The 21523-nt window shown below is 57.8% G+C and overlaps 1 protein-coding gene across 6 annotated transcripts in view; it reads left to right on the plus strand.

Annotated features, from left to right (window-relative positions):
* The window catches only part of CSK (C-terminal Src kinase), a 70074-nt gene extending 54624 nt beyond the window's left edge, over positions 1-15450 (plus strand). For all 6 annotated transcript variants that reach the window (XM_037910928.2, XM_043524213.1, XM_043524212.1 and 3 more), the window contains exons 2-13: positions 141-215; positions 911-1024; positions 2786-2898; positions 5283-5502; positions 8159-8252; positions 8360-8425; positions 8997-9096; positions 9402-9492; positions 10449-10522; positions 11538-11733; positions 12416-12502; positions 14308-15450. In XM_037910928.2, the coding sequence (XP_037766856.1) occupies positions 201-215; positions 911-1024; positions 2786-2898; positions 5283-5502; positions 8159-8252; positions 8360-8425; positions 8997-9096; positions 9402-9492; positions 10449-10522; positions 11538-11733; positions 12416-12502; positions 14308-14490 (1353 nt within the window). In that variant the 5' untranslated portion in view covers positions 141-200 and the 3' untranslated portion in view covers positions 14491-15450. The remainder of the gene's footprint in view (positions 1-140; positions 216-910; positions 1025-2785; positions 2899-5282; positions 5503-8158; positions 8253-8359; positions 8426-8996; positions 9097-9401; positions 9493-10448; positions 10523-11537; positions 11734-12415; positions 12503-14307) is intronic.
* The last annotated feature ends 6073 nt before the right edge of the window (positions 15451-21523 follow it).

The following is a 21523-nucleotide window of genomic DNA, read 5'->3' on the forward strand; positions in this document are numbered from 1 at the left end:
ACATTTTTCAAGCCCTGCTTTGTGTGTTGAAGAATAAGATGGATATTCCTGGGGTGGGCGGGGGCCTCTGGAGCTGCCCATGGGGCTGGGTGCGTGACATAGCTCGTTCTCAGCACATCCTCTCTCATTCACTTCTCTAGATCTCATGCCAAGTGACGTGTCCCTCCTGTGAGATTTGATCCCCAGACCCGCCTGAGACGATGTCAGGAATGCAGGTAACAGCCAGAGTCACCAGTGCTTTGGTGGGGGTTGGGGACAGGGAAAGGCCAGAGTTGCTTGAGGCCTGTGTGGGGTGGGAGGAGAGACAGGCAAAGGCTGGAGCCCTGTTTTGGCTGGCGGGGCCCATGTCTGGGGGTCAGGTGCAGGCCACTCCTTTCTGCAGCGCTCACTGGTTTCTGGAACCCAGTGTAAATTGCTTGGCACCAGTATGCCTGCACACCCCCAAGGGCACTAGCATGGTGTGTTCTGTCCTCCCAGCCTCAGGAGCCGAAGGGTTAAATCAGGACTTTTCCCCCTTCCTTTTGTGCCCTCCATGGGGCAGAAGCCCTGAGCTCCACATGAGGCTCTAGAGACCAGAGGCCGCTCAGCCATGGCACCTCCCCTGGCTCTGAAAGGCTTTGCTAATGAAACCTCCTGGCCAGTAGCCGAGGGCCCTTGGGAGTTCTCAAGCCAAGCGATGGGGCTAGGGTCAGCCCACAGCTAAGGATGGCTGTATGTATTAACCAGCACGTATACCCAGCCCATAACCCCCATCCCTCCGCTAGCATTTCTTGCACACTCACTGGGCACATGGGATCCCACATGTGTGACTTTCCACCCCCGGGGGTGGAATCTGAGGTTTGGCTCCTTCTGGTGGTGGGAGCCGAGTACAGTCAGCATCTGAGGCCCTGTTTTTCTGTCCCTCTTGCAGGCCGTTTGGCCGTCCGGTACGGAATGTATCGCCAAGTATAACTTCCAAGGCACCGCCGAGCAGGACCTTCCGTTCAGTAAAGGGGATGTGCTCACCATCGTCGCCGTCACCAAGGTAACCCGCCCTGCCCTTCGCTTCAGGGGTGCTGGCAATTCCCTGCCCTCCCTGGGGCAACCCCTAAGGCAGCTGGAGGGATTGCATCTCTGCATCCCATTTTGGAGTGCCCTCACAGCGCTGGTTCTCAGCTTACGGTTCAGAAAGGAGGGGTGGAATAGCCACCCCGCCATCAGACACCCAGAGGAGGGGTGTGAGCTGCTGGACAGAAAGTTTTGGGAACCCAAATAGTAGGAGGTAGGGGAGGGAGGGTGATTTAATTTGATCAGAAAGTGATCCGCAGATTGAAAAACAGGGAGACCCCCTTGCTGGCTTTGGGGTCAGAGGGGGGCCCACTGCAGAGAGATGCTATGCCGCCAGTACCCACTGGGGTACGCTCATTATGCAGGAGCCCTGCCTGGATTCCCTCCCCAAGGGAGCAGAAGAGACAGGAAACCCGGCTGCCTTTTTAATTAACGTGATCGTTATTTAAACCTCTCCAAAATGTAAGTTGCTCAGGCGGGTCCCAGGGAGGCAGTCACGTGGGTTTAAAGTGAGACTCTGCCAGGAGTGACTCTGTGTGCATGGACAATGCTGCGACCCATCAGATGCCCAAGAGATGGCCGGGGTGTCTCCTTTAGACCTACCATGGGCAGGGTCTGAGCAGTGACACCTGGAGACCAGGGGGTTGGTCTGCAGTTAATGGCAGTCAGGTGATAAATCTGATGGGGCCTTTTTCATGAGGGAAGGTGGGGCTGACCAGTGTCTGCTGCCCCCGAGCTGGGCCTCTATAGTCATACGGTGGAGCTATGGCATGGCCAGCATGTCCCTTGCAGGCAGACGTCCGGTCTACGCTAAAAAGTTAGGTCGACCCAGCGACGTCACTCTGAAAAATCCGTGCCCCAAACGACGTAGTGAAGCCGACCTAACCCCCAGTGCAGACAGTGCTATGTCGAGGGATGAACTCTTCCACTGGCCTAGCTGCTGCCTCTCAGGGAGGTGGCTTACGTCCCCCTCCCGTCGGTGTAGGCTGTGTGTACGCTGAAGTGCAGCCGTGCCGCTGTCGCATTTCAGGTGTTCCCAAGCTCAGAGCTACAGGCTGGCGGGATGGCAGTCTGGCCATGAGCTAGAGCACGTAGTGAGCAGGCAGCGCTGGTTGGTTTGTTGTGTAGGCCCAGGCCTTCTCTGGTCTTGCCTCATCGGCTAAACAGGGTTGGGCTGGGTGAGTGCTTGGGTGGGGGACCTCCGGGAAAACCAGAGGTGCTGCAGGCAGTGACGCAGGCATTCAGTCGGAGCGGAGGCACGTCTCTTCCTGCATCAGTCGGAAGCCAGGGCCTTGGAGTGCAAAGAGATGCTGGGCTACTAGCAGTGCCTTGCTACAGATGGGGTGAAAAGCTGACGCACTAAACACTGCAGCTCATTCGAGGTGCCAGAGCATTTTTTTTCTTTCTGTTTTGCAAAAGGACAGGCTTGTTAACCCTGTTGCCTTGATCGGATTCCAGCCCCGGGGATTACGTTCTGCAAATGTAAATGGACTCTTGTCGTCTTCAGTGCCCGAGCTAAACTGTTGTGTAGTGTTACTGTGAGCTGTTAAACAACTGCCATGTGACAGCTCAGAGGTGGCTGCATGCATAATGTCTTTAGGATTCCCCAAGATAAAAGGCACTGTGTAGCTGTAAGTTTCTCTATGGCAGTACATTGCTCAGTGGGAGAGAAGGGGATAGTATTGTGGGTGGCATAGACACACGGGGGGCTCTGCTCACTTCTGCTTTCCCTTCCCAGGATCCCAACTGGTACAAAGCCAAAAACAAGGTGGGCCGTGAGGGGATCATCCCTGCCAACTACGTTCAGAAGAGGGAAGGAGTGAAAGCCGGAACCAAACTCAGTCTGATGCCGTGAGTATCCAGAGGAAGGGGCAGAACTAGGAACAAGACCTGTCTTACCAATTGCCACTCAGATCCTGTGCTGCGTTTTGGTGGCCATGGGCAGCAGGACGGTGGATCTGGAGCAAGGCTAGACTGATGATTTGAGTGCTGCCTAACACAGGGCTTGAAAAACTTACTGGAGACCTGCAAACCAGAGGGCTAAAGCTGCTGTACCAGAGAGAGAGCCAGCAAAAAGATGCAACAGCATCAGTACCTGGGTTCATGGCTTTCCCAGCTGCAGAGGGAAATTGACCTGGTTTCTGTCAGTTTCTCTGCTAGGGCTCTGAGTAACAGCAGAGAAACTGACCAGAATCTTGTTAACTTTGTTCTGTGGCTGCTTCCGAGAGCTATGAGCATCTACAGAGGCACTGGAGCTATCTGTCTGCAGACTAAGGAAGACAGATGCAGCATCGGGTCACATTTGGAAGGTTTTTTTGCAGCTATAAAGGCTTCCCACCAGCCAGAAGAGAGAAGGCACGTGGGATTTTTGAGCCCTTATCCCCCTAATGTTCCAAGCGTGTGGGGGAAAACGCCCCTGTGATGCTGCCCCTCATGCCTGCTACCTCCCATTTCATGGGTCACCAGTCCAGTGGCCTCATCCTAGGCTTGCTTAACTCATAGCTGCCAAATACAAGTCCACTCTCGTATGGGACTTGCACCTAACTGTGTTCCTTTGGGTATATGGGGGCAGTGTGCAGGTGGATTATACTCTCATTCACCAGTAGAGGGCGCTCAGGCCAGTTAGCCAGAGCAATTAATGAGGGCTTAAATCCAGAGGAGCTGATGTAGTGGTGATAGTGTCTGCATCAAATGGCTGTCGCAGACCAGCTCACGCTGGGCGCAGTGGGCAGTGTGTGGAACACAGGACAGAGGAAGTCCTGGGGGGCGAAGTGAGGGGCGGTGTCTTGTGTAAGGGGAGGGTCAGTAGTGAAAGCTGAAGCCGGGAGATCTGCACGTGCTTTGGTGACTCCGTTTCTGCACTTCCTGGTGCTCACACCTATTGGGGCTGGGTCGGTCTCAGCAGAGTGTGTGTGTGTGTGTATTTCCTGGGGCTCTACGCACAAGAATGCTTGTGTGTGGCCTGGCTGATTGTTACAAGAGGCTCTGGTTGTAAGGGCTGCAGGCGCTGGGGGTGGCCGATCGGGAGCACCTCGCGCAGAGGGAAATGCATGTGGGGTTGGGACGTCTGTTCGGGGTGCCTGGGTCTCCTTCTCCCAGTGTCCTGCAGACACGTCTCCCAGCCAGGAACGCTGACCTCTCCTCCCATCGGAGCACTGTGAAGTTAGATATATGCCCCACAGCTGGGGTCACTTTTCAGCAGCTGGTCCCGCCATTCAAGGCAGTTACAAGTCTCTGGAGATGGAGGAAGCACCCACAGGCCTGGGACTTGCGGGGTTTTACACAGCACTAGATGAGTGCGGATCAGCAGCACCCCGAGCCCGTGTGGTTTACAATTCTCTGCTGGTGTTTTTCCCCCTGGATCTGTACTCATCTCATGCAGTCTGGGTGCCAGCAGTCTCTCTGCCTCCGGGTGCTCCTCCACACTGTGCTAGCACCCTAAGGCCTTTGTTGGGCTCCATGCATCTGCTTGCTTCCTTGCCTGGGAGCATGTGCATGCTCTGGCCCCCGGCAATGCCCTGCACCCCGGCAGGAAACTTGCACTGCCAGCTATCTAGGTCCCTTTCCTACTTTCTCAGAGGATTTCCTGTGTGCGTGCCTTTCTTATCATCTCTTGTCTTGTGTCTGGCTTGCACATTCTGCCTACCTCAGCACCTTGCTGTCCTGCAGCCGAGGCTCAGTGTCAGTGGCTGAACTGGTCTGAGGCCTTACAGGAAGTTGCATGTTCCTGATCACGTGTGAGGGGCACAGTCAGTCGTGTTCACACGGGCAGCACCGAGGGTGGGACGTGGCCAAAGCAGATGGGGAAGGGGCCATTTTCCCTGCGTGTCCAGGAAGCTGTTTCTGTTCTCAACAGCTGTGCTGTCACCCTCCTGCATTTTCCTTACAGACCCTCCCCTTTCAGCCCCAGCTCTTCCCCATGGCTTGAGTGACGCCCACACTGGCAATGTCCGCTGAACAATTCCCCCTTGGACAATGGCTTCTGATTGGGACTGGGACATCACGGGGGCTGCAGGTTGGGATTGAGGGGCACTGGCAGAGCTGTGGAGGCACCGGGCTGGGATCGCAGAGGGGCTGGCAGAGCTGTGGGGGCGCCAGGCTGAGGTAGCATGGGGGCTGCAGGTCTGGATTGAGGGGCACTGGCAGAGCTGTGCGTAAGAACCCTTGTCCTTGCTGTGTCCCTCACACACTGGGGCAGTGAATTTACCCCTTTGCTGTCTCTCCCCCTGCCCCAGCTGGTTCCATGGGAAGATCACGCGGGAGCAGGCGGAGCGGCTGCTGTACCCCCCAGAGACGGGCCTCTTCCTGGTGCGGGAGAGCACCAACTACCCGGGGGACTACACCCTGTGTGTGAGCTGCGAGGGGAAGGTGGAGCATTACCGCATCATCTACTCCTCCAGCAAGCTCAGCATCGACGAGGAGGTCTACTTCGAGAACCTCATGCAGCTGGTGGAGGTGAGCTGTGGGGGAGAGGCTCCTCAAAAGCTTGGCCAGGTCTCCCAGTCCTCCCTGAAAATGGCCCACGGCCTTGGACTCCCAGCACCCGCTCCGTGCAGTCACCGCCCCAAGCTGCCTGCCTTGCAGCACTGAGTTTGCATAAAGATTTGCTTTCCAAATCCTTTGTTCTCCATGTGTCGCTCTCCAGGCACCCCGCTCTGTCCCCGCGGCGCATGGTGATCTCTGTCTCACGCACACCCACCACCCCGCGCTGGCAGGACTCTGCAGAGGGGATCACAGAGACTCAACTCCTGTCTTTCAGCCCTAGAGAGGGCATCTGCCACTCAGGGTGGCGGTGTGTCAGGAGGGCAGTGGGTCATGGGGAAGTTCCCGCTGCACCGGCCCTAGAGGCAAACGCAGGCCACCAGTCTCTCCAGCGCTGGGCTAGATACCTCCCATCTGCACTCAAGTAGCTGCGCCCTCCCCTCCCCCTGCTGAGGAGCCCAGCCTCCCCCCCCCCCCCCCCCCCCCCCCAAAGCGCTCGGTGCAGGCTGCGGTTAGCCAGGCTCAGCCTGGTTCTGCCCTGATAATGATTCAGACAAACCTGCTGAGCACTTCCTGCCTCTCAGGGGCCCGCCCCGCCCCCAGCCCGGGCAGGAAGAGGCTCCTCGCTGTGTGATGGAATCCGAAAGTCTCGTGCCTCTCCTGGGAGCCGAGTGCACTGGGGCAGGGGGCTGGCTCCAAGAGGGTGGGGAGCCTGCCAGAGGGTGGAGTAGCCCAGGGAGATTTGCATTGGTTTCTCTTGAGATTTGCATTGGTTTCTCACCCTGATCTTTCACAGCCAGGAACAACTCTGTGCTCTCCAGGTTAGGGCGGACATGGCAGATCTGAGGTCACCAGGGCTCCATTAGGCTCACGTGGGGGTGAAGGGACATGAGCTGGTAGGGTCCCATCTGTCTGTGATCCCCTGTCCAGCTGGTTAGCTCTGGGGTGGGGGCTGGGCTCTGCTGGTGTTGGTTCTGAGTGCCCATTGGAACTCCCTGGGGCAGAGATGGCCCTGGGGGGTGGAGGGGAGAGGATGTGGCCGTCTCCTGGCTGGAGCAGACCCTCCAGATCAGCCTAGCCCAGAATCCTTGCTGTAGCCAACACCTGGTGCTGTAAAGGAAGGCAGGCAGCTCTGGGCTGGGTGCACGTGGGGAGCAGGGGGTCGTCTGCCCAGTATGTGCGTGTGTGTGTGTGTGTGTGTGTTCCCCAATTCACCCTTGTTTCCGGGGCTCAGACAGGAGCCTGCAGGACAAGCTCCTCTGCAGGCCCTTGCGCTAAGGCCAGCTGGTCAGTTCTTGTCCTCGTGCTACCCCCTGGTGGGCAGACTGTGCCACTGCACCGTTTGAGCAACACTGGAACCCACATTTTTTCCTCTGGTATCTCTGCCAATTCCTTCCCCCCCCCGGCCACAGAAATTGGCACAGACCGGCAAGGCTCAAATAGCCAGGGGAAACACAGGTCCGAAATGAGGAGCCATTTGCACGACTGTTGGGGGAAGGGGTGGAATATCTATACTGGGGGGCTGCAGGGTGAGACTGGGGGATGTTGGCAGGGCAGGGGAGGGGCTGCGGATCAGGATGGGGGGGGGCATTGGCAGGGAAGGGGAGGGGCTGCGGATCAGGACTGGGGGGGTGTGGGCAGGGGAGGGGCAGCGGATCAGGAGTAGGGGGGCGTTGGCAGGGCAGGGGAGGGGCAGCGGATCAAGACGGGGGGGCGTGGGCAGGGGAGGGGCAGCGGATCAGGACAGGGGGGCATTGGCAGGGCAGGGGAGGGGCAGCGGATTAGGACGAGGGGGCGTTGGCAGGGGAGGGGCTGCGGATCAGGACGGGGGGCGTTGGCAGGGCAGGGGAGGGGCTGTGGATCAGGACAGGGGGGCGTGGGCAGGGGAGGGGCTGCAGATCAGGACTAGGGGGGCGTTGGCAGGGCAGGGGAGGGGCTGCGGATCAGGACTGGGGGGTGTTGGCAGGGCAGGGGAGGGGCTGCGGATCAGGACTGGGGGGTGTTGGCAGAGCTGGGGGTCGGGACCAGACGCAGGCGGGGGCTGTCAGTCTGGATTTTGGAGCTAGGAGATGGATCAGGCATTTGCCCCATGGTGCTCTCTGCCAGACCCCCCACTATCGCTCCTTTGCCTTTGTGAGCACTAAAAATCACTGGGGAGGAACATCAGACAAACCCTGTGGTGGCAGAGCTGGGTTAAATGGGGGGCCTCCCTCAGTGAGCCCCTGCAGCCCAGCGCTGCTGCCCTGGCCGGGGGGGAAGGAACCCAGTTTGTTTCCCTTGGAGAATCAGTCTGCCTGGCCCATCCCATCCTTTACATAGGAAGGGGAATTGGAGATCTCTCTGGTTCATTTGGCCTCCCCCCACCCTCCCCATTTTGGACTCTCCCCTGGAGCCACAGACGTGCCCTGGGGTATCCGCTCCCCTCAGCCCTGCGTGGGGATGGCAGGAGCTGGGCCTTACATCAGGCCTCAAACCGTGCATCAGGTGGAGCAAAGGTGTCTGGGATCACACAGCCAGTCGGTGGCAGAGCCGGAATCAGACCCCAGGTCTCCTAAGTCAGGGCCCCGCCTGCCCCTGCAGAGGTCTTGCTGGGTGAGGGGTCTCACCTCCTGCCTTCTCCTCCCGCCAGCATTACACCACAGACGCCGACGGGCTCTGCACACGCCTCATCAAACCCAAACTCATGGAGGGGACGATCGCGGCTCAGGACGAGTTCTCCAGAAGTGAGTGCATCCCCGAGCCGGGGGCGGCACGGTCAGCAACTCCCCTCCCCCACCCCATCCATCCCAGCTGGTCTGTTTGCCTGCTCACCTCTCCCTTCCCCTTCCAGGCGGCTGGGCCCTCAACATGAAGGACCTGAAGCTTCTGCAGATCATCGGCAAAGGGGAGTTCGGAGGTCAGTTGGGCTCGGCTCTTGTGCTGTGTCGTTAGGGGTAGGGAGGGGAATTGGGGGCTGAGCCCCTCCCCTAGAGGAGGGATCCAGCCTCAGGCCAGTCTAGCTCTGGGCTCCCTCCGGCTCCTTCCCCACCCTGAGGGGGTGATGCTCTTGGGGGGCAACAGGAATCCAGTGGGTGTCCGGCTGCTCCCTGGCTCTGGCTGTAGTGACCCTTTGCCCATGCCCAGCACCTCCAGCTGAGGCTCCCGAAGCTCTTCGGGGCCGTGAAGAGCCCAGTGTCTTGACCCACCGGTGCGGCAGGCTGGCTCAGCTCTTGCACCCGCACCGCCCCGAGATCGTAGGCTGGTCTTGTCCCCACGTTACGGGGTGGGGGAGACTGAGGTGCAGAGAGGGGACGTGGCTGAGGTCACGTAGTTGGGTTTAGAACTCGGGACTCCTCAATCTGCGCCTGAATCCCAAACTGATTCCCCGCCCCAGCGAGTAAACCCGCAGGGGACGGGGGGAGGGGGGTCTCCCTGGGCGGGGGTGGCGGCATTGTGAGGCGCCCTCTGCCCATGTCTCCTCCTTTCAGACGTGATGCTGGGCGGTTACCGCGGCAACAAGGTCGCCGTGAAGTGCATCAAACACGACGCCACGGCGCAGGCCTTTCTGGCGGAGGCCTCGGTGATGACGTGAGTGTCGGGGCGGGGGGGGCAGGGGACAGGAAGACGGAAGGGGGGGCAAGGGGAGGCTGGGAGCTCCGTGCACTGCCGGGGTGGGGAGGGGCGTGAGGAGAGCAGGCCTAGGGCAGTGGGGTGGGGTGGATCTGGGGGAAGGCGCACCCACTGGTGTGACTGGGCTTGGGGTGGATGGTGCGTGGGAACGGCGAGCTGCCCGGCGCCAGCTCTGTGTCTGCAGCCGTGTCCCGGTTCCCTGGGGCCAGCGCAGATCTGCCCGCTGCTGCCTGGCTCTGAGCTGGTGCCCCATGGCTTTGCAGGCAGCTCCGACACAGCAACCTGGTGCAGCTGCTGGGGGTGATCGTGGAGGAGAAGAGCGGCCTCTACATCGTCACCGAATACATGGCAAAGGTGAGGCTCTGCAGCCGGGGGGAGCCAGCCGGTCCCTGGGGGCCCTGTGTGAGGCCTGGCAGCAGGGATCAAACAGGCTCCATGCTAAATCCAACAGCCCCCTTCCCAGGCATTGAGAGTAGAACTGGCCTGCTGAGCGCCGGCTGCCCCGGCTCCTGCCCCCAGAAGTTTGCCAGTGCATGCAGGAAGCAGTGCAGCCAATAGAAAGCTGCCCAGGCTTGGAATCCCCCTCCCCTTTAGCTGCCCCTTCCCCAGGTCAGTGTCACTCGATCCTGGCCCATGCCTGCGTCTACAGCACCCCACCAAGCCGCTTCCCTTGCGCCCTACGCCGAGCGCGTCCGTGAGTCACTGGACACCCCAGGGGGCGTCTCTGCCCGGCACTGGGAAAGATGCTTCGGAGACTCCTGGCAGATCCTGGGCACCTCCTGGTGCATTATGGGTCCTGTGAACGGAGCTGGCAGCCTCCCTGCAGTGGGAGGGTGGGACCCCCTGGAGCGCTGGCTGCAATTGTCTCTCCACAGGCGCTTCAGAGATGGGGCCTGGTGTTTCTAGTGCTTGGGCACAAACAGGAGGCCCCGGCACGGGCACCCACTGGGGGCAGGTTCGGGGTTGGTCCCCACAGCTGCTTACACCAGGTGCGATACAGGATGCCTTCATCCCAGGGGGAGCTCAGCTGGGAGGCCCTGGCTTGTGACAGGCACCGTGGGCAATTGCCCGTTTGACACGGCCCCTGCAGTAACTCAGCGCCCCTGGTGCCTTGTGTGGGTTGGTCCATTACTGACCTGGAGAAGAGAGCCATCTGCTCCCCCCAGCACCACCGAGGAGTCTCCCATCCTCCTCCGGATCCAACCAGGCTCTGCTTTGCTTAGCAGGACGCCAGGGTGGCTGGGGGCTGTCGAGGCAGCGTCGGGGGTTAGCAGGTGGGCTCTGATGGTCCTGTCTCGCTCTCTCGCCAGGGAAGCCTAGTCGATTACCTACGATCCCGAGGGAGGTCTGTGTTGGGGGGCGACTGCCTGCTGAAGTTCTGCTTGTAAGTACGCAGCTGGGCCTCCATGACCCAGGTCCCAGAGCGCATGGTGGGGTAGCCAGGGGTTCTTACATCAGAGCCTCTGGTGATGGTAACACTGTGCTTCTCCTCACACCTCCCGTGTGAGGATCTCAAAGCGCTCTACAGATGTTATGAGCTTAGCCTCCGAGCCCGCCTCCTGTGGGGGGTGATGGGGCAGCTCAGGCAAACAGGAATTAGGTGACCCACAGCCACGTGAAGAATCCAGTAGCAGCACCGGGAATCCCAACCAGCCCTCCTGACTCTGCCCTGTGAGGATCTCGCTCTCGTGCGTGAATGGCACTTTCTCGCACAGCAGATCTGCCCCCTGGGCATGCCTGGAGTCTGATCTCTGTCCTGCAGTATCCTCCTCCTGGCCCCGCAGAGTCAGTACAGCCCCATTCTGTCCCATCTCCTCCATCAGCAGGATAGCTCGTGACGTTGCAGTCACGTTCCAGGTCTGCCTTTCCACCGCTAGCCCAGTCCTGCCCAGGGCTTGCTGCTCCTTGGTAGCTTCTCCCCCTCGCACCCGCCGGCTGGGTATTTCACAAGCAGCCTGGTGGGTTTCCGGTGATGTAGAGTGACTCGGACCCAGGGATGGGGGAGGGCTCACAGCGAACAGGGGGCCCGTACCACCTGGGGACCATTGATGGGATTCTGGTGTACATTCTCCCTTAGGTCACAGGTTCAAATCCAGCCAGTGACTTAGTTGTTATGACTGGATGTCTGGTCAGTGACTTCTGTGAAATGAGTGAGGTGGGTCTCAGGCCAGTTCCTAGAAGGCACCAAACCGCCACGGTCATTGGCATGAACTTGTTTCCTTGGGGGCTGTGGATTGAATGATCACTAGGGACAAACCTCCTCAAAAGGGGTCCCTCCAGCCTCACCAGCAGGGGTGGGACACCCTCACTCTGTAACTGCTGTGGATAAACAGCCAGCCAGCAATCAGCCCCGAACCCCGCTGGGTTCTAAGCCTGCCGCGCTCTCCCCCACCCACCAGAGATGTCTGTGAAGCCATGGAGTACCTGGAAGCCAACAACTTCGTCCACCGGGACCTGGCGGCGAGGAACGTGCTGGTCTCAGAGGACAACATCGCCAAGGTCAGCGACTTTGGGCTGACGAAGGAGGCGTCGTCCACTCAGGACACAGGGAAGCTGCCGGTGAAATGGACGGCTCCGGAAGCACTTAGAGAAAAGGTGAGTGGAGGGCAGGGCAGGCTCCCCAACGCCCCCCATTACCTTCCCCAAGCGCTGCCCCAGTGATCAAGTGCCCACAGTCCTGTGCTCTGTATGTAAGTGGCTAGATTCTGCCTTCCATAGTGACTAGGAGAGCTGGTCACCTGCCTTGCCCATGGGCTTACTCCTTCTTGGGTGTGCCTGGCTGGGGAGATGTGTCCTCCCCTTGCAGGGCCAGACAGGCTTGTGCAAGGCAGAACAGTCCTGCCCCTATGCAGCGCAGGGGTCCATGGAAGAGCTGCCCCCAGGGCTATGGGAGGAAATATTCCTCCCTTGTTATGGACGCTGCTGCCCAGGGAGGGAGATGGGAGCTCAGTCTCTTAATTCCCCTCCTCTGTGGATTTTGGGGAAGCTGCTTGAGCGTTTGCAGGAGGCCGCAGGCTGCTTGGAGAGCTGCGATGGTGAGATTAAAGCACCGCTGCTGGCTGCAATTAAGGCGGTTAGCTGAAAGCCAGGGTGGAGCCTGGATTCTCCTCTCCTCCCAGCACAGGGCACTCGTGCCAGCGTGTGCGGGCAGGCAACGCAGCGCTGAATTAAACGGGAGGGTTTGACGTTTTGGTTGTGGGTCCTCCCCTGCTGGCTAGCCCCACCACCCCCTGTGCCATCCCCCTGACCCCTTTGCTGCCGGCTCTCTCCCCTGCAGAAATTCTCCACCAAGTCGGACGTGTGGAGCTTCGGGATCCTCCTCTGGGAAATCTACTCCTTCGGGCGAGTGCCTTATCCGAGAATCGTAAGTGAGGGCAAAGCCCCAGGGGGCAGCTTCCCGCTCCCTCCCTCCTTCCCCCAGCCCCTCTGCTTGAGCCACCTTGGGCCTGATCTTGGGGGGGCGGGCGGAGGGGAGGCTCTGGGGTTTTCACAATCTGCCCAGCGTCTGTCCCTCTGGAAGTGCAGGTGTCACCCGCTGGACACGCTGTGCAGAAAGCAGCCAGGCACAGGGTCTGAAGGGGGGTGAGCCCTCAGCCCCCCACTGTCCGGGGGCTGTGCAGCGTTTGCGGGGGTGGTGACAGCCCCCTCTGTGTGGGGGGCTAACGGGAGCCCTGGCGAGTGGAGAAAGCCACTTCTTGGGGTGGGAGTCCCGCCTGTGGGGTGGGGGTGGAGACCTGCTTGAGTGGGAGAGCTACCTGTCACTCAGGTCTCTGGCTCCTCCCTTTTTCTTGCCCCGCCCATCCAGGCAGCCCAGGCCCTGCCCATTGTTTCATCTTCGTTCTCCCTGTTGGAACCCCTCCTCAGTGACTGCGACCTCTCCCCGCCCCCAACTGTGCTGCTGAGATCGCCCTCCAGGCCCAGCGCCCCCTCCAGATCCAGGCTGCCCCTCCTTGCTGCTTTGCTCTTTTCCCTGACCGCCACCAGCAGCACCAGCCGCCTCCACTCACCGGGCCACTGCTGCCCCAGCCCATCCACCCTCCTCCTGCTCTGCCTCGTACCCGTGGAGCGCCGTCCACAGAACCACTTCTTCAGATCCCTCCCCTCAGGCGCCGACAAGACGTCGGCCAAGTAGCGGTGTGGAGACCAAGGGTTTGGTGCTCCCAGCTTTCCTGGGGGGCAGGCGTCTGGGGAGACACGCAGCCTCTCCCAGCTACCTGCTCTCCTTTTGGTTGGTACAGCGGCTGGCCACGTCTTGCTTGAAATGAGATTGTGGTAGGAGCTCCTAGAGGCCCTGATCGGGGTCCTGTTGTGCTAGGTGCCGTGAGTGAGGAGACTAGCCCTGTTTCTCCTGCCCCTTTTCAGCCTTATCTGTTGCTTGCAAGTTCTTCGCTCTCCCTGGGTGTCCGCACAGCACCCAGCACAATGAGGCCCCGATCCCTGCCTGGGGATCTCTGGGTGCTACTAGAACGCAAATATTAGGGCCTGGGGAGAGAGAGAGAGGCCAAGGTGTCTATCCCACAAGCACGTTTTCCTATAGACTAGCTTGACTAGGTGTAGTTCCCCAGCCCCGAGCTGTTACTGGATGGCCGTGGTGTGTCTGAAAGAGGAGAAAGGGGTTGGCTTGACACGTAGCTTCAGGGAGATGATTTCCTAGGCGTGGCCAGCTGGGCTCGGCTCTGAGGTCCATCTAGCACGCGTCCCATCTCTGCCACTGCTGCAGAGGAAGGCCTCAGACCCCCCCAGGAGGAGATGGGCCAGAACCGGCCCCCCACAGAGATCCATCCGGACCTCTTGTCGAGATTGCCCTTAGGGCTGAAGCAGGGAGGGTTAAGCTCCCTAGGAGCCCAGGGAGAAGCAGACTGATGGGCTGGAAGTGTTAGCCGGGCAAAGGCAGAGGAGGATGACTGGCTAAGAGAGTAGATCTGGGGGCTAAGCCAGGAGGGGCCTCACCCCTCTGTCTGTGCTGGTGAGAGGGGAGCCAGTGGAGAGGCTCGAAGGGGGGAGGGGGTGAAAGCGTGTGAGCTCCCAGGGCAGGGAACGTGGGCTGTGTTCAGCGGTAGCGCTCGGGGGCCTGATCCTGGTAGGTGGGGGTCCCTGGGGGCTACTGCAGTATGACTGAGGGACCGGGGGCTTAAGGAGCCATCTTCCCAGCCTCCCTCTCCCTCACAGCCTCTGAAGGACGTCGTTCCCCGTGTGGAGAAGGGGTACAAGATGGACGCCCCTGACGGCTGCCCCCAGGTCGTCTACGAGGTGATGAAAAACTGCTGGACCCTGGACCCCGTCATCCGGCCATCCTTCCACCAACTACGGGAACAGCTAGAGCATATCAAAGGCAACGAGCTCTACCTGTGAGACGGGGGGGCGGGGCTTCCTGAAGACACCCCCCTTCTGCCTTCGGTCCCGCCCCACCCCCCTGCGCAGGTAGCGGGGTGGGGGAGGGGCCAGATGGGGGAGGGGAGAAGGACTGAGCGAGCTGCTGGACCTGCTCCACTCATGGAACTATCCTAGAGAGACATATTGGACTTGTGCATATCCCCGCCCTGGGTCTGCCTCCCCCTCCCCGGGTCCCTTAGGCTGGGCCGGCTGGAGATGCGGGAATGAGATGGATTGATCGAGGCTGCCCCCACCACCTGGTCCCTGTAGAAATCAAACTGGGAAATTTAACGGCATGTTGTTACCCCCACACTCCCTCCCTGCTCCTCACCACTGATCCTTCCCCACAGAATTTCTCCTCCTCGATTTCTCCCTGCGATCACATCTCCGTTTCTCCAGCTCACAGGATCGCGACAGCAGGGCACAGGGTGGGGACAACTGATGCAGCACGAGGAGGGAAGCCGGGGTGGGGGAGGGGAGAGAGGATAAATGGGGGGTGTCCTATTGCTGGGGGTATTTCCCGCTCCTCACACGATTCCTGCGATTGCTTAAAAACTTCCGATTCAGTTGTTTTCTCTGGGTTTTGTTGGGTTATTTTTTATTATTTCAAATGGAAACGGGCCAGCCGAGTGCTGGGGTTTTACTAAAGTACGAATCTCTTATTTTTTAATGTAATTGAAAAAAAAAATTAAAAAAAAGGTTTAAAAAAGAAAGAAACAAATCGACCCACCTGAAAGGAAGGAAAATCCCAAGTCTGCTAACTGACTGGGTGAAATAACTGAGAAACCAAGGGCGATTGTTGAATTGTTTCGCTTTAACTTGTTGCAGTGTTTTGCATGCCGTCTCCAGAGGCCTTTTCCAGTCCTGTCCAGTGCTTTATTCTCATGTAATGCTGCCAACTGTGAGATTAAACTGTAATAAAACCATTCCATAAGGACACACAACTCCAGGCGTGTCTTTCTCTGCCTCCCCACTATGGGGCGCAGCTCAGCCAGAGGCCAGCCTGAGGGAGAAGGGCTCTGCACTGCCAGACATTGACGGTGAGTCATGATGGGGATGTGTCCCACGTCTGGTATTTTGCCACCCTAGGGACCCAACCGCCATCTGCATGGCTTGCCGAATCTTTCCCTGTAACGAACCTCCAGGCATACGAAAACCTACCTCTTATATAGCCCCTTTCAGCGGCAAAACTCTGTGCTTTGCAAGTGGTGGTGGCGGGGGGGGGGTTACAGATGGGGAATGGAGGCACAGCGAGATTGACTTGCCCTGTTTGCTCAGGGAGTCTGAGACAGATCTGGCCCTTGAACTCAGTGCTCTAGAGTGCCGATCCGGTACTTTGACCACAAGGCCATTCCTTTGTGAAGCAAAATCCTGGGTGAACAGCTGGGTGTTGCACTGTCCCTGGGAGGTCATCAGACTCGGGTCCGAACGATCCTGCAAGGGGAAGCAAAATGGCTCCTGAAAGATCAGACCTGATGACTTGTAATGTAATCTCCAGTGGGGTCCGGCAGGTGTCTGGGAAGGGGGAGATGGCATCGTAGGTGGGGGGGCCAGGCTGCTTGGGGTGGGTTAGCTCTTCAGCAGTGCCGTGGATTGCAGAGAGCGCACGGCAATGTAACATACTCCACACGTTCAGAAGAGGAAGCGAGCAGGGTGTACGGAACCGGCATCTTGCTGCAGCCCTGAAGCTAACCCCAGTGAATGAGCATTGAAGGAATCTGGCGCAGAGGTGGCAAAGGACTCCATTTGGACCGGGAAATGATCAAGCTGGCTAGTCAAGATGATAACTGATGGCAATGGGTGGATCAGGCCATTACTTGCGCCATCTAGGAGCAGAGTGGGCAAGCTGTAGGGGCTTGTGTTAGGAGCAAGTCCACCTGTTTGGGCTCTAGCTCTAAAGAAAACTATACATCGCAGAAGTATTGGCCGTCTGGATGGTGTTTCTCTCCCTGTCTCCCAGGTAGGTAACACTGACACCTCAACTACAGTCAGATAAAAGGCTGTGTCTTGAGCTCTGGTGACAAGGCCAGACCAGTTTCCCTTCTGAGTTCTATATGGTTAGAAGTTTGTGCAAATCTACCCTTGTCTGGCACATCGGTGACGGTGATTGTCCATGGAATGGCCATATTGCAGGTATATTGAGGGTAGGATTAAGAAGGGGGGTGTGGGGAAGTGTTGCTTGCTTTTATTTTTACCCCTGGTTAGTTGCTTTTCTGCTACACTCACCCCTTTCTGTGACCCCGGGGCCTGATTCTGGTCTCTCTCCCACCAGGGTAAGTGCTGACTTCATTGGTGTTAATCCTGGCATAGGCCAGTGCAAGTGCGACGGGAATGAATATTAATACTTTGCTCTCTTCAGCCCTAGATCTGAAAGTATTTTCCCAAGGAGTTGTCATTAATCCCATTTCACAGCTGAACAAAGTGAGCCAGAGACGTGCCTGTGTTCTTTGCATTAAAAGTGGGGTTTTCACAAGGGATAACAACTCCATATCCTTGCACAAGGACCACAGCTGTTCCACGGGGTGCCCCAGGTCCTAGGCAGAGCTGGGATTAGAACTCTTGTGTCTTTGAGGCACTAGTCCAGTGCACTAGCCACTGAGCCACGCTTGTTCTTAGTTAAACCTTCAAGCCTTGTCTGTGGTATAAAGTTACCTGTCGTTTACAATACATGAGCAATAGGTGCAATTGCATCAAGGCTGAACGTGGTTTAGCTGCATGTGTGGGCAATGGGATAGCTGCGGGGAGCAGCGAAAATGTGTCTGTCCCCAGCTCAGCTGCACCCGTTGCTCACACCAGGTAAATGGACCGACCAAAACAGCTTTGCCATTTTATGACCAACTTGTTCCACCACCTGTCCATGGCTGCAGTGAGATTGAGCCAGATTCTTGTGGGAGTTTGAACCCCCCTATTTCTGGTCTGGCTTTGTACCCATAGTCCCATGTGCAAGACAGGGGGCTGTTTAAAGACGGGTTAAGCTCTCCAGTTTTGCTCATTCGTGTCTGCAGGAATTACCCATGTACATCTCCCCGGCCACGTCTCAGCTTGTGGTTTCCCTGCTTCCTTGTGGCAGTGGTACAGTGACTAACAGCAGCTACAGCAGGGTGCGGAAAGGTTTTCTCGTTCCACCAGTTTTCAAGATTCTGAAATTTGTTCCCATTCTGACTCGGGTGGCGTGGGGATGGGGGGAAATCCAGCACAAAAAGTGTTGTAAATTGATAAACCAGGGGGAGGGAATTCAGATCAGATCAACCAAAATGTTTCCTTTCAGTTTTCACCTTTTAACACTTTTTTAACCTTTTTAGTATAAATGGTGAACGAAAGTTTTGAAACCAAAAAAAACCAAACGTAGCAGTTTGAAGATGTCAAAATGGGGCAGTCAATTTCGAAACCAGTTTTTTTTCCTCCAAAAAGTGTTTGAAGGGGGAGATTTGGCACCATCACGCCTTTCTCCCGAGCGGGTTCTGTTTTGTATAAATTGGCATTTTCTGCTGAAAATTGTTTAGCTGGGAAATTCCTGACCTGATGCCTCTGCAGCTTTCTGGCTGCCGGCAGCGTGAGGCAGTGGACTGCTAGCTCGAGGGGTTGGAGAAAGCTAACCATCTAGCCTGTATTTTTGCAGCTGCCTTATGTTAGGCTCTCCTGCACCTGGGTCGTGTTTTAGCTTGTCTCCTTGGAGCTTTTCACTTGAATGATGTTTTAAATACGAAGTACATTAGGGATCATAAAAGGGACACAGCTAACCCGCCTGGAAACTGGCATCTTTATACATAAGGGAAACGCTGCCCGGGCAGGGATAACATAACAAACTAAGACATAGGTGAGAGGTTTTTCCCAGGAGTGGGTGGGCGAGATTCTGTGGCCTGCGTTGTGCAGGAGGTCGGACTAGATGATCATGATGGTCCCTTCTGACCTTAGTATCTATGAATCGATAAACACCTTCCCAGTGTTTCCTCAGCTATGTTGCAAACTCAGCCTGGAGGAACCCAGTGTGATACTCTGGTTTGTGGTGTCATGGTGCCCTCTAGTGGCTGATCAACAAAGAAGCTACTAGTGCTAGCTAGGGAAGGTCTTTAGCTCAAAGGGGAGAGGCCTGATCCAAGCAGGTGAATAGCACCATATCCCCTTGCTGAAACCCTGAGCCAATCCCATCCCTGCCTCCTATGCACTCTCCCAGTAGCCTCTACTCTATGATCTTCCCCCTCCCTTCTCATTTTCCTGATGCTTCAGGCTGAACTTATAACCAGGGGAAACGCAAAGCTAGGCCAAGCCAGGTCTCTACCTGCAGCTGGGTTCTGAGAGAACACTGTGCAAGGTCAGGGGATCGTCCCGTGTAGATGCACTGACGGGCTAGGAAATCTGGGCTAAGGCACTTGTTTTTTGCGGCCATGTTGGCTTCAGTTAGAAGCTGCAGGAGAGATGGAGGGGAGCGTCGGGAGCTGCTGGAGTCGGGGGCTCGTGAAAAAATGTGGGTCAGCTGTGCTGCCGGGAGGCTCTCTGGGCTGAGAGGAAGCAGCGCTGGTGTGGAGGCAGGATTGAGGGCTCAGGGCTGCAGAATCCATGTGCCTTATGGACTGGCACAGACGCCCCTGGGGCCCATGTTGGTGAGGGATGGTGGGAGACACTACCAGGTTTCTAAGGGCATGAGGCTTTGTGGGTGCCTGGAATCAGCTCAGTCCCCTGGCTGAGCAGACATACGCTGCTAGCCCAGTGGTAGCACCTGGCACTGTACCGTGGGGCCTCCAGTGGCCGCTTGCTTACGGGTATCAGCTTGGAGATCAAGCAGGGAACCCTGTTCCCCCCCTGGACCCATGGGGCGGGTCCTCTCCGAGCTGAGGTGGATCCCTCCTTGGGTGAGATAATAGCAGGGTAATGGTACAGATCTGTTTGGGCCAGAGGAATACAAGGCAGGAACAGTTCTCACCCGGGTGTTCTCAGGATGCTGGGTCACAGCTTTGCCTGCTGTGACAAAACTTTTTTTTTTTTTTTTTTAGACGTTTCTGCCTTAAAAAGCCACGGTCTGGGTCACCCCTGTCCGCCCTGCAGCAGCTCCCACGCTTGGTGAATTTCTGTTTTTGAATGTGCTGGTGTCTTGCTTTATTTGTATTGTGGGAGCACCTCCGCATCCCCGTCACGACAGAACAAACACAGAACAGGTCCCTGCCCCGAAGAGCGACCGCTCCAGTAGGAGACAAGGCAGCGGGTGGAGACCGAAGATGGTAGATCCCAATGAGACGCTGTTGGTCAGCATGAGCAGTCGAATGGTCTCAGCATGCCAGCAGCTGTCACGTTTTAGGATCGGTGGGTGCTGAGCTGACACTGGCATCTTCATCTGGTTACAACAGGGGGTTCAGAAGCCCTGGGGCTCTCCTCACAGCTCATGCTTCAGGGCATTAGGGGCTGCTGGAGAAGGCCAGCCTGGTTGCTCCGGTGCTGGCCGAGTTGCCAGCAAGCGTGTTCCTACCACAGTCAACACTGCTGCTTCCTCCTGAGGTCTGTCCCTGGTGAATGTAACCAGTCCCAGCCATTCCCCGGCACCGCCTTGGGGAAGCTGGAACCTCCTGCAGTCGTTTCAAAATCCAGCCCTCCGCTTGAGATAGGGGCAAGGTTCTAGCAGGGGGGCCAGAACAGAAGAAACATCCCTGTAGAAAGGGCTGGGCTGAGAGAATGGAGGAGGAACCTCCAAGGGATGCTGTGCCGGGAGCTGGGCCTCTTCACTTTTGGAAGAACATGCAGGGCAGCAAGGAGTAAGGGAGGAATATGAGCGTGACCACTGGGTGTCTCTGTGGCTGCATGCTGGGGGAAGGGCCGCCTTCTGCTGCTTATGAGACCAAAGTAATCCCCTTTCGCTTAGGCGTCCGTAGGATCCTTGCAGCAAGTGAGCCATGCAGAAGGCCCGTGGGCCTGTCTTGTCCACATGCGCCTCGCTCCCGCCCCCGGCCTCGCAGCTGTTTGTTTTAGATCCCAATTCTGAATCGCTCGTGGAAGGAGATGAGCTGATTCTCCCGGCTGCAGTAAGAACAGACAGGGCCAGGGCCGTTTCCTCCCCAGACAGAGCTTGAACTCCATCAGCCGGCAAGCCGACCCTGGCCCTAAGAGGATGCTGAGGGTTTTCCTGCCCTAAGGAATGATGGGGCACTTTCCCGTCCTCTCAGAGCTGGCTGCAGGTAGGGAGCCTGTCTCTGTGCACCTGTGATGTGTCCGGCCTTGCTGCACCCCACCTCTTCCAGGAGCACAGACTGCTCTGAGCCCTTGTGCTGGCAAACACCCCGCTGTTGTTTATTTACAGGGTTTTACGCCCTCCGCCAATCCAGAGCAGCGTCTCCATGCCTTTACACCCTGTATCTCCAAAGGGGGGCAGGGTGTCTACTCAGAGGACCCTTTTGGCCAGGTTTTCCTAGTCTTCTGGTTCAGTCCGTCTCTTCCCCCCATGCATGCCATCTCGTGACCTCTTCTCCAGCTTCCCTGTGAATGGGCTCATTGGCTCAGTGACTCACTGGCTCCAGTCTCTGACTAATTTGGCCTTCTCTAATTAGCACTAATAGTGACCTGCCTGTGGGCTCAGCCTCAGCACACTGGCCCAGCACCGTTATTGCATCAAACGATGGGGGTCTTTTGAAAGCTGCTTTTCGAGGGAGGGGAGGTCCTGTTCCCACTGCCCCATGCAAACCCCCACATGCTCATCAAATACACCCCCCTGCACACACACCCCAGCTCTCCATACCCACTGCTCCACCGGGCTCTGTTGCCCATGCCCCCAGCTGCAGTGCATTCTTGTGTGCATGCACCCCATCCCTACCCCCACCGGGCCAGGCCTTTGGGGAGACTGCAGCATCTTTCTACCTACACAACACTGGGGGCACCCAGAAGCGGAACTGCTGCAAGTTCCAGCCTCCGAGCTACTCCAGCTTGTTCCAGCCATCGCAGCCCCCTAGAGATTGTTCCACAGGCTCTGGCTGTGCCCAGATGCCCCCTTAGCCCAGAGCTGGGGCTGGGGATCCTGCCCCAGGGCACT

Source organism: Chelonia mydas, chromosome 10, assembly GCF_015237465.2.
Source record: "Chelonia mydas isolate rCheMyd1 chromosome 10, rCheMyd1.pri.v2, whole genome shotgun sequence".
Lineage (NCBI taxonomy): Eukaryota > Metazoa > Chordata > Testudines > Cheloniidae > Chelonia > Chelonia mydas.